Below are 15,290 nucleotides of genomic sequence, written 5' to 3' on the forward strand. Positions count from 1 at the left end.
TTCATCACGCAGCACACTATCAGGATCTGTGTAAAACTGAGAGGAGAAAGTACCTCTTACATGAATGCACGCGTGAACGTTTCTCTCACTGCTGCTACCCTACCTCTTGCTTCCCAGCTTTTCTTTACAAGCTATTTGCCATGTCCTTTTCTACCTGACCCTCCGTGTACAGCTTTTCGCTGCCCTTCTCCCTCAAGCCTCCTCACTACCATGGAAGTTACTAACTTGTTGCAGGGCCAACAAGAGCAAATTGCTACCCTGGGCGATTTGTTGCGTTCTTTATAGGAATACAGGAAGGCCAAAACACCGCTGCAGTTCACAGTGAGGCGGCTCAGCTCCCTGCAAAGCCGAAGGCCAGTGGCAGACAGGGCTGGGGGGCCCCCCGTGCCCTCCACTCTACCCAGGGTTCCCTCGCTTCCAGCAGGCCACAGCAGCCGCAGGCCCCCACGGACGGCGCGCTGCCTGCCGACACGCACCAGGGCGACCTGCGGCCTGCGGCCGGGCTCACACCGCGCCGGCAGGGGATGGTCACACCGCGCCGGCAGGGGATGGCCCCCGGGACCGGCCCAGGCCCCGCGGCAGCACCGGGTCCCTCCCCGCGGCCCGCCCGCCGTTCCCGCCCCCACCCAAGATGGCGGCGCGGCACCCGCTGCCCACGTGACCCCGGCGGCTCCGCGTACCGCGAGCGGGGGCGGCGGTTTCCCCGGCAACCGCTCCGGCGTCTGCCCGCGCCGCCCCGCCCCGCCCCGCCCCGCGCACGGCGAGCGGCACCAGCGCCCGGCGGCGCGGGCAGGCGAAGCGCGGCCCTGCCCTGCCATGGAGAGCCGGGGGCAGGTGAGGGCGGGCAGTGGCGGCCCCGGGCCCGGAGACCCCTTCCCCGCGCACACCCAGCCCCGGAGGGCGCCCCCCCCCCCCCCCGCCTGGCTTCGCTGGCCCCTGTCCCGGCCCCCTGCGCCCCCAGGCCTCTTGATCCCCGCGGCCTACCGCGCCCCCTGCTCCCCAGGCATAACACCCCCTTCCCAATTACAGGGAAGCGTGTGGGCTGTGCACCAGCACCCCACCCCGCACCCCCCCCACACACACCCTGGCCTCCCCCGGGCTTCAGGCCACGCAACTGGGAACCCCAAATCCAGCTGGCGGCTGCCATGGCTCCCGCCTCCTCTGCCCCAGGGGGTGTACAATATAGAGTTATATATAATACTAGAGTCCCCCTAAGACAGCCAGTCAGTAAGTCAGGACCAGGCCGAAGTACACCCGCTGCAGAACTCAGACTAGGCCTGCAGGCTTGGGCTTGAGCTTAAATGGGGCCCCTGAGCCCATGAGCAGGTGGGGGGGAGGGGCAGACACAGAAATTAAGGCCTACTGGTGCTTGCTCTAAGAGGGGCTGCAACACACTTACGGAAGGATGCAGTAATGTGATGTATCTGGTCTGTAGGGCTACCTGTTAAAAAACTTTAATTGTTCTTTATTTGTTAAATGTCTTAGCAAGAGTCTAACGATCATTTAGAATCTGAAGTGGAGGAATCTAGCATACCGCCAGCTGCTGGATCGTCTGAGGACCAGACACCTATAGTTCAGTCACCATTGTCACCGGATGGAGTTAAAACACCATCATCTGCAGACCAGCTGTCTACAGTTGAGTCCCCACTGTCACTGGATGAATTAGCTGGCATTAAAACATCATCATCTGCAGACCAGTCATCTATAGTTGAGTCCACACTGCCACTGGATGAATTAACTGGTGTTAAACCACCAGCATCTGCAGACCAGTCATCTACAGTTGAGTGCCCACTGTCACTGGATGAATTAGCTGGGGTTAAAACACCCACATCTGCAGATCAGCCATCTGTAGTGGAACTGCCAGCATCTGCAGACCAGCTGGTCATTGAGAAACCACCAGGTTCTGAGGACCAGTTACCTGTTGTGGAATTTCTCACATCCAGGGAAAACTTGGATGAGATCAGATCACCTGTGGGTAAGCAGCCAGGTTTCAAGGTCAAGATGTACATGTCCGACTCTGCACAGACTGGCGGTAAAACACCTGGGGCTCAGTCATCAGCAACTGTAGCCAAGCCAACAGAGACTACACATGAAATAACGGAGCAGCCAATTGTGTATGAAGACCCTTTTGAAGTCTCCATTAAGTACATGGAGAAACACAATATTCTGCAGATATTTCAGGTGAAATTTTGCTTTCCTTTCTCCCTCCAAAGGCTTGCTTGAGAAGCGTGGGCTAAAGTTAGCTTGGACTAAATTATCCCTTCCCCAGGTCCCTCCTTATCCTGTGCTTTCTTAAGTTTACACTTAAGAAAAGGACCCTTGATCGTCTTTGGGGATTGAAAGATATGTTTCCTTTCTAAAATGCAGCTAGTGTTGAAGCAGAAAGTGCAACCACCCATCTGCCCAAGGATCAATACTTCTTTTCTGTCTGTCTCAGGAGATCACAGAAAAACTGGTGTACCAGAAACCCGATGACCCCTTGCAGTTCATATTGCTGCAGGTATGGTGTCTTGCTGGGGCTTAACAGTGACTGTCCTGTTAGGGCCACAGCAGAAAGCCAGCTTCACTGAGCACACCAGAAAAAGTGTCAGCCCATGACTATTTCTCTCACTGTGTTGTCTGCTCACTTGGGAGGAGGAGAAGCATGTGACAGGAGCAGAGTGCCCAGGGTGCAAGGGACCACATGCGCTCTAGAAGGAGGGGAAGGAGAGATGTGAGAGGGTGGGTGTGTGGAAGAGCCAGGTTTGAGAGCAGAATGGGGTGGTTGAGCCCTCGATGACTGTTCCTGAGAGGTAAGGGAAGCTTAGGGACAGAGATAGGGCCCTGTGACTCCTTCTCCAGCTTCCTCTATCCCATACTGGGAGGGAACCATTTTCCTGCCACACACCCCTATTCAGGAGAGCTGTCTCTGCTGATCCTGCAGGGTATTAAAACACAGGAAATTAAAAGTCAGTGGAATGAGATGATCGTTTGGGAGTGAGTTAGAAGTGTGGGGAGCTCCTTGGGGAAAGGAGGTTAGAGGAAAGAGAGCAGACAGAGAGCGAGAATCTTTTCCTTCACTGCCCTCTAGTCAGTCAGGGGAAGCACCACCTTTGTGATTTGCTGCTGGGTTCATGCCGAACTGAATGCAAAACTGGCAGAGGAATGGCAAGGTCAGTTCTGGGCATTAGTGGTAAGGAAACAGTCTCCCAAATGACCCTTTTCCTTTTCCTTTTGCCCAGGTGCAGTCTATGATAAATGCCAGGCAGGCTGAAATGGAGGGAATATTGGAGGAGAATGAAGATGCAGAGATGTTTCTGGAAGACGTCCTGTACACTCCTTTTGGCCCCTACTGACCTTGCTATTGTGGTATTGCATGGGGCCTTCACAGCACCGTGCTTTTGTAACTTGGAATAGGTCTGCTTGTATGTTTCCTGATTTTTCTGTTCTGTGTGCTTGTGCTTCCCCTTGGGTTTAAATCCTGCAACCAGGTATTGGTTTGGATGCACAAACTGAAATCAAAGCATGCACAGACCTCATGCACATATAGCACACCTTGAAAAGGCAGGTCTGCTGAACTCCTGTGCAGTCTGTGCATACAAATGCATAAATCCTACAGTTACGCTGCCCCTAGACTCTGCTTTTCCATACAGAGAAACCTCACAGCTCAGACAATACAAGCACAAAACCAAGTAAAATTAAAAAGCAGCCCTCTATGACCCATAGTCCTCTCTTTTTTTTTTCCATGCTGCATTGGTAACTTACCGTCTCCAGCTATGCAGCAGTGCCTGTGTCCGTCTAATACTTTGAGAAGCTGGGTCTGTGGCTTTCCCACTGCCCCCCGAGCTCCTCTGATGCAAGAAGCTGTCTCACTGCCTCTTCCACGCACTGGACACAGCTGTCTCACCCTTCACCATCCCTGCTGGGTTCCGATCACTCTGCTTTTTGGGGTTGCCCAGCTGCATCATTGCAAGTACAGTGTATCTTTCGATAACCAGAACAGTAAAGCAACAGTTGCACACACCCTCTGTGGCTTCAGAAGACATTGTCACTCAGGAATGTGGGAGGTGAACAAAACTAAACAAACCAAAACCAGACACTTGCAGCCCAGGAAATTCAGACGCAAGGTACACTTTCTACGTCATTTGAACTGATTTCGAGTCTCAAAGCACTTACAATTCTCATTTTCATACCATCCAACTGTCTGTTTCCACCCTATAAAGAAACTTTGTCTTTCTTTTTCCTCTCTCTTGCCTGAAGATTATTGAAAACATGCAACAGAGCGTACTGTTATTTTGGCTTCATTTAATGTGTCTGTGCAGTAGATGCCAGAAAGTTTTTTGTCACTACAGAATTTTCTCTTTTTTAGGCAAGTGCTCTAATTTCATGACGGATGGTACTGTATTCCCAAATGACTGTCTCTATGGCTATGAAGAGAGCACCATAGAAACTTATATTCCATCTATCTATTTTCAGCTAAAAGTCTGATGATTAGGTTGTGTGATACTCCACAGCGAAGCTTGAGCCCAAAAAGTCTGGGAAAAACAGAGGCAAGTATTTGATATACAAATTTCGTGGCTGAGAAGAATTGCCTTTCAATCTAAGGTTCTCAAAAAAGATCAGCTAGTTCATCTGTTTCCAGGTTAAAGGTGGGTAAGCATCCCTTTCATTCATAGGGCAGGAATGTTTTCAAGGTTATTGTGAGCGTAAAGATGGCTCAAGTTTTAAATAAAATCTTCATGGGTTTTAGAAGAGGTTTGGTGTAGTCTTACACATCTAGGTCCCACTGAAACAGTGAGATGCTTTTGAAAGCCCTACTTCAGCAGCTGGAAGAATTGGACACTTAATGAAACAGAGTGACTGATGTTTTTTCAGCCTTATATATTGTTGATCAAGAATTTATAAGCAGCCCTGTACGTACACGCCCTGTGAATGTAAGAGAAGTGCTAATGCACCTCTGTGGAACAGGAATTGCATGGAAGATGAAGATAGCGGCTGAAGCCTTTTCGTCACTATGGTCACATCAGCATGTTCTCCCAAGAGATGGAGAAGTTGCAATGTCTTTGAATTTTGTTGTAGAACAGGATTAGGGTGCTTTTGGGTACACCTGAGCTGTGAACTTTGTGCTTCTATCATTTGTGTGTTTTATTTTTTTGTTACCTTTTACTCATTAAAAACTTCTGACTTGTAACACCTTCTCAGACTATAGGTGTATGACCTCAATTTCACATCAACATTAACAGAGTTCTGCAAGGAAAGATCCTTAATTTCTCTCCCAAATAAGTTGAAGTGAGCTGGAAAGTAGTCTTCTCACAGATGACAGAAGTTTTGCAAGAGAAGCCCTACCCACTATTCCTCAGCAATCTCAGGGCCAAAATTTTCCTTGGGTGGCCTAACCACCTTATCTCATGCTAACAAAGACGCTGTGTGGTAGCAAGGAGTCCTTCCCAGTGCATATAAGAGAGAGCAGCTGTCTTTCCTGTTTCTCAGGACCAAGGTCCCTCTCCTTTAAGGAGCAGCAGTTGTATAGAAATGAATGAGGCTGCACTCAGGACAGCTGTGTGAGCCTGGATTTGGCATGTGTAGATGGCGAGAGACTCTGGAAGGCAGTAGGCCAAGGACAACCCTTCAGCTTTCACAGACTTAGGGGGGAGTTGATCAGCTCTCAGTAAGAGCTTTGACCAGAAATGTTGGGGAACTCATCATGAGCTGAGAAGAAATGTCACTTTCTTCTCCTCAAGCCTCTCAGATGATTGGGTTGTATTTTGAAAGAAAAAAAGTCCAGGAACTTAGTGTTATGGAAACAAAAAAGCATCTTCCAGAAGGTGTGCGGGTTATTGTGTTTAAGTTAGTGCCACACAGCTGTCCTTTTGATTTTCTTCAGAGTTTTGCTGAAAAATACATGTTAGCTCTAGAAAAATTCTACCTCACATTAAGGCACTTGTGCGCCACTGCTGTTTGTGTGTGTGAAGGGCTTTCTGTGGTGAAGAAAAGCAGAAAAAATTCATTTTAAATGGAAACATTTATTGTAGTCTTAGTTCCAGAGTGACTGTCCCTTTTACATAATTTCTTTCCCAAACCATTGGATCCATGTTTCTTCTTCGTAACTGAACATTTATCAATATGACATTAAACTGTCATTAAATTTCTTGCCTTGGGTGCTGTGAAGGAATTAACAGTTCATTGTGTGTAACTGAAACTATTCCATATAAGTCCTTATAGCACGCTAGTCACAGTATATTTGAATGCCCTCCAGTAGTGTGCTAAGCAACGTAACTAACATCTGTTGTTTGTTCTTTCTTCTCTCCACGAGGGAAATGTCTGTGCACTGAAGTGCATTCTTCTTACAAGGGTGTTTTGTCCCTTTACCCACACCCGTGTATCGCTGTGTGCTTCTAATGGACAGGGATAGGTCATGGAGTGGAAGGTGGGGAGGCTGGAGGTACTTTTGTAGTTCTCAAGGGTGTTTCCTCTGCAGTTTGAGCTGAGAGAAAGTGTAGTATTTTCACAGACGAGATTTTTTGCTGATCCATGGACTGACACAGAAGCCTGACATCCAGTTCAGCTGCCAAATAGCATGATCTTATGGTGTACAGACCGTTTCTGTTGTGAACCTTGTACTCCCCTAGAATCAGGATGCAGAGGGGCCAGCCAGAAGGAAAGTGTGGTCTCTGTGAAATAGGTGTCTTGGATCAAAAGATCAGTTTCTTTTTCTGCCATCTGTGTATGGAACTTAAAATGACTCAGATGCCCCAAGCAATACTAAAGTTGCCTGCGTACTGCCTCTAAACAACCAATGGAAAAAAAAATAAATAGTTGTAACTGCTGGCTAAAGGTCCTACAAAAAGTTCACATGGACTCTGCTCTGCTGCTTAGTTAGACAGAGGGCACAAGCAGGATAGCTCCTCAATGGGCAGCTACTTATAGCATGAGACATTTCATTGTGACTCACTGGATATGAATCATTGCCACGTAACAACAACCTTAGGCTGGTTTAATGCCATTGATTTCAAAGTTTCACAGTCATGTGATACTTGAAGTAGGCAGCAGCAATTATTCAGGCTTGCATGTCTGCAGTGGAAGAAATTAACTTCTGGGTAAAGCCCAACGAAGAGCTTAGCTCAAGAGAGAGCTCAAGTTGAAGACTGGAGAATGTGAGAGTGCTTAGAAAGGGAATATATGAGGGCAAATTGATCAAATTCTGTCTGACACACCTTGAGGTTGTATTCAAGGGAAAGCTTCTCTTGACCATTCTTTTAGCCAGATGAAATGCAGAAGAAAGAGAAGAAACATTCCCTTAAGGTCAGGCATCAATATCCATGCCTGAATTCCCTTTTTGGGACTGCCTTCATGGGCAACACCGGCGTAGCAGCATCACCAAAAGTTCATGGCCATGCCTCAACATACACAAATGAAAGGGGGAACTTTGAGTTGTTGAGGTGACACGGGTTGGATGAACTTGCCATCTTCTGAGGAAAGGTGCTGGACTGAAATGTCACTGTAGAACAGATAAAATTAGGCAAACCAATCCCAAGAGATTTCTGTACACATCATTCAAGACTGGAAACTGCAAGACTGCAGGCACTGCGGTAGTTGGTCTGTATTAGAAATGCCTGGTATGAATGAAAGGAGTGGCTCTTCCTTTCTTCCTCAAGGCTATTGCCTCAATTTGCCATGCAACTCTGCTCAAGGTAGGAAGAGCTCAGCCTCCTTTGTCACAGACCTTGCTGCCTTCACGCACTAGGAAGGCCATCTCCATGGCATATTTATCCAGGAATCTGGGGTAAACTTACTACTTTCCAGTGCAGAATACAGGAGAAACTGCTGGTGCCGTTTAATAAGCTGCAGTGAAATAATATCAGAGTTGGAACAAACTATGAGACTTGCTTTTTTGTCTTGTTACTTCGAGATCAAAATTTGCCTCTTGTTCATTGTTACTTATTGAAGTGGCAAGAGATGGAGGAAAACAGAGCCACAAAGAGCCAAAACAGAGCCACAAAGAGCCAGGCTTATGAAGATGCACAGCTGTCTAGTACAGTTTGCAAAGTAAAAAGGCAGGCGACGTAGCTAAGGAAGTGCAACACCCAGTTTACACTGGCCATGAAAACTTCACCCTAAATTTACACGCCTTTAAGGCAAACATCTTATTCAGAATCACCTTGTCCAACACTTATATTTTTTTCTTACAGACTAGGAGGCAGGATCCATATTAGGGTTAGGAAGTTTGTAAGAACAAGAGGTGACCTCTGTCCTTCCTCTTTCCTGTCCCTCAGCTTATCTTCTAGTATAAAACAGGAAACAGAGGTGAGTAAAGACATGTGGAGTAGCACAATTGTTTGTTAATGGGAAAAATGCATGTCATACCAGCCCCTGAAGAAAAACAGTTCTCATCTTGAGGAGTTTTTCGTGTTTGGACAGATGAGCAGACATGAGGGAGAAGTGTGTATTGAATGCAGGCAACTGCTCAGAGAGCCAAAGATTTTTCACAGGGACTCAAAGTTCCATGAACACCACAGGAGTCCCTTTGAAGAGCAGAGTGATGCCGGCTCTGTCCGCTATTGTTTAAGCATCCCCTTGGGTCTAGCATAATATCCTGCCTCTTCGCAAGGAGATTCAGGGAAGGGCAGTGTTGCCAGTTTGCTGAAACCCCACAGTGCTGAAAGCGAGTACTGCCCGCTGGAGAGCCCAGCTTTTGGCCCTGTTTGAATCCTTGGTAGCATAACACAGCTCTCATGGTAGACTCCTTGACCATGGTATGATGCCATCATGCTCATACATGTTTGACATGGCATATGGGAGAAGCTCAGCCTGTTGTTGGGAGCAGCAGCTCCCTATTTTTTGCCCTATTGGATGCCCAAATATTTCCAAATGAAGAGCAAAGCCCTTTAGAAAGGGAAGAGCTGAGCAGGGTCCAGCACAGCCGTAGGTAAAATTACTTTTGTTAGCTATCTTTCACAGACCTCTTAGAAGTTGTTCATAAGTCTTTCTGGCTTTTCAGAAAGCATGTGTTGAAAAACAGCGCCCGAGTAGCAGGTTAAAAAGCATCTTGAAGAAAACCAAGGGTGAAACAACCTTTCCTACGTGTACCCATGAGAGGGCAGCACAGACCGGCTGAGCCTCCACCAAAGACTGTTAAAGAGACGCCGAGATTTTTAACCCAAGGGTTTATGTCCAGCCGTGGAGTGGCTACAAGTAGAAAAAAGGTCCCTGTAAAAGGGCTGGATGGCTCAAAGCACAGCTCCATCCATCACCCCCTGAAACTGAAACCCAGAGCTGGGTACAGGTTGATTGGGTCAAACCCCAGGTGCACGGCACGGCCTGAGTCTCACAGGCTTCACAGGGAAGTTTCCTGTTATACTGAAACCTCAAAAGAGAGTGTCAGAGGAAGAATATTGGACAGTGCCTACAGTTCTGTCAAAGCAACGAGTGTGGGTGTGAGACACCAACCACACCCTTGCCAAGGAAGAGGCTGTCACCCCAGGAGCACTATAAATGCGCCCAAGGCGTTCATGCTATTTATTTCCATCCCAGTGCTCCTAAGCACCGCACCAGTCAACACCCCTCTGCTGTTCCCCTTTCCTCCTGCAGCCGAGACTCTTGCCATGCAACCTTAATTTGACTGTCCTCCCTCTTCCTCTTGGGTGCTCCAGCCCTCTGGCAAGGTGGATGGTGAAGATGCTGAGATAAATGAGACACAGGCTTGTGGCACTTGGCTTACAGCAAGCGTGCTGGAAACTGGACGGCGACAGGCAACTGTGTGTAGATGGCAGTGCTCCCCTGCCAGCCCCTCACAGCCTCCCAGAGCAGCAAACAGGGTGGATTTGGGAGGAGTGGGGTATCCCCACCCTTCAATAATGAGCTGGAACATGCAATATGAACATATTTTGTTGTCCCCTCCCAAAGAAGCAGTAAAGGTCCTCAAACAAGATCTCTTCTTTTTAGCGTGTTGTGGCTTGGGACTTCCACACGGGATTTTGGAGGGGAGGTTTTTAACCATCAGGGAGAGCAATGCAGTCACTAGGTCCAAGCAGAACAGCTTGTTCCCAGTCTGTTAGATGAAACTCAACTGAACCACCATCACCAAAAGACCATCACAGTGCCAAAGCCATTCGGGACCTGGGACCATATCCTAACAGCTCTATCACCACTGACAAATGCAGTCTTTCAGAGACCAGAAAGCCCTCAAATTCACAACCAAGAGCAAAACAGAAACACCTTCTAGCAGACCTTCACCTGGACACTGACAGCCTTTTAAAGAAGCTTATATCTAAAAACACAAGTAGAAAATGTCTGTCTTCTCAAAAGTCTTTTATTCTGCTGTCATATAATGGATCCCAGGTACCGGTTTGCCCCGGCACAGGGAAGTTTCCAGCCTCCTGTGAGCCTGCCCTGTGGTCGGGCTGTGGTCAGAGCGAGCTGGCCTGCCTTCATCCGAAGAGGAGGTTCACATCCCATTCACTGGCCCTTTTACGCCATCAAGGGTGTTGGCTGAGGAACGTCAGGCTTGCAGGGCTTGGCTCCCTGGGCTGCCAGGAGGAACTTCTGGAGGGAGGGGAGCCAGGGCAGGGCTCCCCCAGGCTCCATGCGCCTTGCATCTTCTGGTCTCTGTGCTTACAAAAATGTGACCTGTTGCTGAAAGATCTGGGTGAGATCAGCAGCTCTAAGATGCAGATAGTTTGGTCTGGGTTTTGTTTTGCAGAAATTAGCCTCAGACCTGTGATGAGGCTCTCCTATGAGTTTCCTTCGCAGTCAGCAGAGTAAAAGAGGCATCCTTAGGGGGAGATTTAGAGCCCAGATCTCTTTCCATGTGTACAAGAAGGCACCCTGAGGGTCTTCTTTAACAGTAGGAGCAGCCAACGGAGATTAAACATCCACTGTTCCAATAAGCTTTTGGGTTGAGACCACTGAGGAAGGGAGCCACAGCAGCTGGTCTAATTGTTAGCAGTGGGGTACCGAGATTTAATTTGTTACTGCCTCTACCCGCATGTGCACATTTCACTATGAGCACTAGCCCAAATCTCCCTGGAGAAGCAGTTCCCTGCCTGAACCCACTTCTTCACCAGGCAGAACAGCTTCCTCCTAGTTGTTTGTCCGTTCTGCTTGCTTGCTTGTCACAAGGAGAAGAAACAGTTGTTTCTGAAAGGCTGAAAGTACAGATTTTCGTGCATTCACATGATTCCAGTAGCTTGGGCTTTATGCAAACATGCAAAATTCCAAGTCTTAACAACACCATAATACAGCCATAATACTCATGAATAAAACTACCCTAAAAAATTAGAAAAATAAAGCGTATGCCTCTCCTTCCCCAAATATTAAGAAAACGAATCCCTGAGAGTGTGCTGAGTAGCGCTCTCCTTAGGGAAGAAGAGTGCAATGCCATATTCATGGGTGGATCGTGCACTGCCAAATGCAAAATACCAGAATTACCAGCGTCAAAGATGCCTGTATCTGGCTTTTCTGTATTGCTCTTCACCAAGATTTCTGAGGTTTTAGAAAGAAGTTACTTACTGCATTCCACGTTATACTAAATATATACATACAGTTCTGCTTTTCAGGCTATATGTTTGCAGGCTTAGCTGGAGTGGCTAGCCCAGAGCCCCGGTGGTTTATCCTAACCCACTATAATTAGCCCACGGTTGCTGCCGATGGTATGCCATTTGTCTCCCCACACTCAGCACTGTTTGGTAAACAATTTCAGGGACAGAGTTGCTCTCCCCCTGATCTCCCTAGGTGGTGTTCATTTATTTATTCTCCGCACCCAACAGTTATTCCTCTCTCTTGAGGTGGAGAGGTATAGAAATGTAAAAAAACCAAAAAGGCAAAAATGTTGCACAAAGCGGGGAGGCAGCTGTAGCGAAAGCCGTGACCCGGCTGGGGAGGCAGGAGGCAAGGCTGGCGTGAGGCCAAGCTGGCTACAAACCCAAGGGGGGCAGTGGACATCTGTCCCCCACAGCCTGCATCCTGGCCCCCCGCCCCGCGCAGATGCACCGAGAAGGGAGAGGAGGCAGCCATGAGGAATTCCCTTCCCTGGGGAGGACCTGGCTCCCGGCCACGGCACACGGAGGGCTTGGGCGACAGGCACGAGCCTCAAACCCAAATCTGACCGAGAGAAGGAAGGTGGAACTGCAGGCTGGGAAGCAGCTGTTTGCAGCCCTCCCGGGAAGCAGCCCCTCCGCTCCCCGGCGGCACCTTTGCAGCATGCTGCAGCAGGGATGCTCAGCTTCACCCCCGGCAGCGCTGCCACCACTGCTGTGGGCTGGAGAGGCGACCACCAAAGAAGTGCCCCTCACTGGGACAGATGGCGTGCGTCAAGCTGAACCTGGGCACAGGTGCATGGCCTTGGCCAGTGCTGCAGCCACACTGCTAGGGATGTGGGATTTCCTAAGCCCTCATCACCGTGAGCTCTGATCTTCCCATAACACATCACAAATGCAGTTACGAGTCTCCTGTTCATGGACTGGAGTGGCTCCTTTGTGATGCTGGCATGAGGCAGTCACAGAAATTACTCTTGGGACCCTGCTGCTTTAGCCATAACCTCCTTTTCCTCCCTGTGTGCTATCTCCATCCCTAATTCCTCCCTCTCACGTTCTTTCATTCTTAAATCATTATTTCTGTGCTATGAAGAAAAGAAATTCAAAGGATGCAGGAAGGTGAAAAAGTATTCTTAGAGATTAAAAGCAGGGCCAGCCCACAAGGAATTACCCACAGCATCTCATCAGCCCTTTTCAGCATCTTTGTGCTCACTCTGGGCATCCTGCAGCATCTCCACCATGCCAATTTTGAAAAAACACAGCATACTTTGTGACAGATGTGTTCTCACATTGCCCTGTCACCCATAGAGCACGTTGCTATAGTCAAGTGACAGGTCTTCTGAGAAATTCTATTTTCCACCTCCATCTGAAAATGGACCGGGCTGTGTTCTCAGCATGTGACTGTCCCTCCAGGTGAAACCCCAAATTACAGTGTGTTTTCACTCCCAAGCCAACACTTTGCCTTCAAGCCCCACACAACAGCAGTCTGCACGTATGTGGACCTAAGTCTGGATACACGTGAGGAAAATCCATGTCCATATGGATTTGTATGTGTGCATATGGCTCTGTGAGGAGGTGTGTGCACTGATGAGTCTGTAGCTTTTGTAAGTGCAAGAGTTTGCACAAATGTCTGGTCTGGCTCTGTAGAGGTGTTGGCCTATGCTCATCTGAGGTAAACTAGCGCAGATGCAGACCTGCAGGGGAGGTTACAGCAGCTGCAGGCACCACGCTGGTAGTACCTATGGTGGCACCTGGGCTCCCCACCACAAGGTTTGTCAGCCTCACTGCACTCCCTTGCTCAGGTAAAGTCTCTGTCTGACCCTCTGCTCTGCACACACATTCATGCAAACTTATAGTCTGACCTCATGAACACACACCAAAAAAAGTGCAAACAAACAAACCCCCCATCCCAACTCTCTCCTTCCCGATACCAATTTTCTCTCCAGATACCACCAAAAAAATTGCTACCCACTAAACCAGATTAACAACAGGCTGTGAGCAGTCAAAGGGTGATGGCAGCTCAGGACTGACCACCACCCTCCCAGCCTTACCCGTCTTCTAGCCCAAACAAGGATTCAGGCCAACACCCTTTTGCAGCTTCCCAGGCAGGGCTATGGAGCAGCAAGAGCTCAGCACCACCAGGGCTCTCTCCCAGCAGCTGCTCTCAGTGCTGGTGACCAGCAAGACTACAGACTTCGCTGCCAGCTCCCCTTTCCCTCTCTCCTCTTTCCTCATCTTCTTTTCCCAAAACAACATGCCTCTTTTCTCCTCCCCGCTGAGAAGTGGTGGAGTGTCTTACCATGGCAGCCTTGTGTGTAGGTGCTGCCCCATAACCAGCCAGGCTGTGATGCTCAGGCATGCTGCTTATCACCCTGCTGGCTGCTCTCAATGTCCAGCAGTGATGATGGGAGCCCACCTCCCCAGAAACCAGCATACCAGCTGGCGTGGAAGGTTTGGTACCCCAGCGCTGCTGAAAGATAGGGTGGCGACTGTACCAGAATAGTCTTCACGTGTTGTAGGCAGCACAAATACTAGGCAAGCAGGTCTGAGTTATTTAGGTCTAGACAAATCTGAACCCCTACTCTTGAGCACCCAAGTGACAAATTTCTTGTCCTGGTCTCCTAGATCAGGCTGGCTGCAATGGCTGGGTCTTATTTTGCTTATCACTGTGCAATAGGCCAAAATGCCAAAAGCACTCTCCTTGCCTCAGGGTGAGATCTCATGGGGATCTCATGGGAGAGCTGGATCTCTGTTCAGTACCAAGTACCAAGTACCAAGGGGATCCATAAAATGATAGAGCTATTGCAGTTTTCACTAATCTCCCACAAGATATTTGCAGAGATGGCTAGCAAGGAGATTTATATATATATATATATATATATTCTGTTGATGTTGACTTTTGACTTGTGAAGGGCTCTAAAACCATCTCTGTCTTACCACCCTTCCCAAGCCCATTCATTATTCCTTTGGCTTTTCTTTGCACCAGCAGATGTAGAACACCAAGCACAAGCACCTGTGCTTTTGCTAGTGATGTGCTTGAGGCTCCATTAACTGAAAACATGACTTTTGGGCTGTACTTGGAATGGGTAAAGGAGAGAAAGGTGAGAGAAATTCCTCTTCTGCTCTCCTCCTCAGCCTCAGTTCCTCTCAGTTCATCACAGGCCAATGGATATATGTGTGTTCTTGACTTCACTCAGTCTTAATAAGACTGAATGTGTTAAAAATCTAAAGGGCCCAAGGAAAGTCTCCCCACTTTCCATGTCATCCACAGTGTCTTGGAGAGTAGCCAACATCTACGCTCCTGTCTCCAAAAAAAATCCCAAGCTAAATAAAATTAAAATGGATCCAACCCAAACCACTGGGTTTTCCCCATGCAATATAATTAAATGAAGACATTGGAATTAATTTACTCTCTTTTTCTAGTCAATACATTCTTCTTATACTCACCCTCAAACAGCCGTCCAGCTATCCTAATATTTAAATTTACAACCGTCCAACAAGCCCATCCTCTTTAAAGTTCAAGTATTTCGTATGAGTGAGTCACTCATCCACCCTTTCGAGAGCATAATAGTAGAAATTCTTTAAAGCTTTGTGTTTTCTGCACAACGGCATTCCGATACGATCTAAGAATCACAGAGACACCCTCCGGTCCCGGGAGGACGAGGGAACAGGTTTGGCTAGAAAAAAAAGTTTTCCCCATGTGATGGGCACCCTACCAATCACACAGCACCTTCCTCAGGAACCTGGGCCCTTTAAAGCCCAGCCCAGGTGGGAGAAAGG

General features: G+C 48.4%; 1 protein-coding gene across 2 annotated transcripts; it reads left to right on the forward strand.

Annotated features, from left to right (window-relative positions):
* Nucleotides 1–760: 760 nt before the first annotated feature.
* TEX55 (testis expressed 55) lies at nt 761–5,174 on the forward strand. 2 transcript variants are annotated; one of them, XM_037390678.1, is made up of 4 exons: nt 761–834; nt 1,486–2,181; nt 2,438–2,500; nt 3,222–5,174. In XM_037390678.1, exons 1-4 carry the CDS (start codon nt 817–819, stop codon nt 3,333–3,335), a joined length of 891 nt encoding a protein of 296 aa, XP_037246575.1. In that variant the 5' UTR covers nt 761–816; the 3' UTR covers nt 3,336–5,174. The 2 variants fall into 2 exon arrangements, with proteins under 2 accessions (XP_037246575.1, XP_037246576.1); XM_037390679.1 differs by lacking the exon at nt 2,438–2,500.
* Nucleotides 5,175–15,290: the final 10,116 nt, after the last annotated feature.

The sequence above is a fragment of the Falco rusticolus genome, chromosome 5 (assembly GCF_015220075.1).
Source record: "Falco rusticolus isolate bFalRus1 chromosome 5, bFalRus1.pri, whole genome shotgun sequence".
Classification (NCBI taxonomy): domain Eukaryota; kingdom Metazoa; phylum Chordata; class Aves; order Falconiformes; family Falconidae; genus Falco; species Falco rusticolus.

Excerpts from the sequence above, each read along its gene's own strand:
- TEX55 (XM_037390678.1), top strand. Across the intron at positions 2,182-2,437 it reads ATATTCTGCAGATATTTCAG|GAGATCACAGAAAAACTGGT; the intron begins GTGAAATTTTGC and ends TGTCTGTCTCAG. Across the intron at positions 2,501-3,221 it reads TGCAGTTCATATTGCTGCAG|GTGCAGTCTATGATAAATGC; the intron begins GTATGGTGTCTT and ends CCTTTTGCCCAG.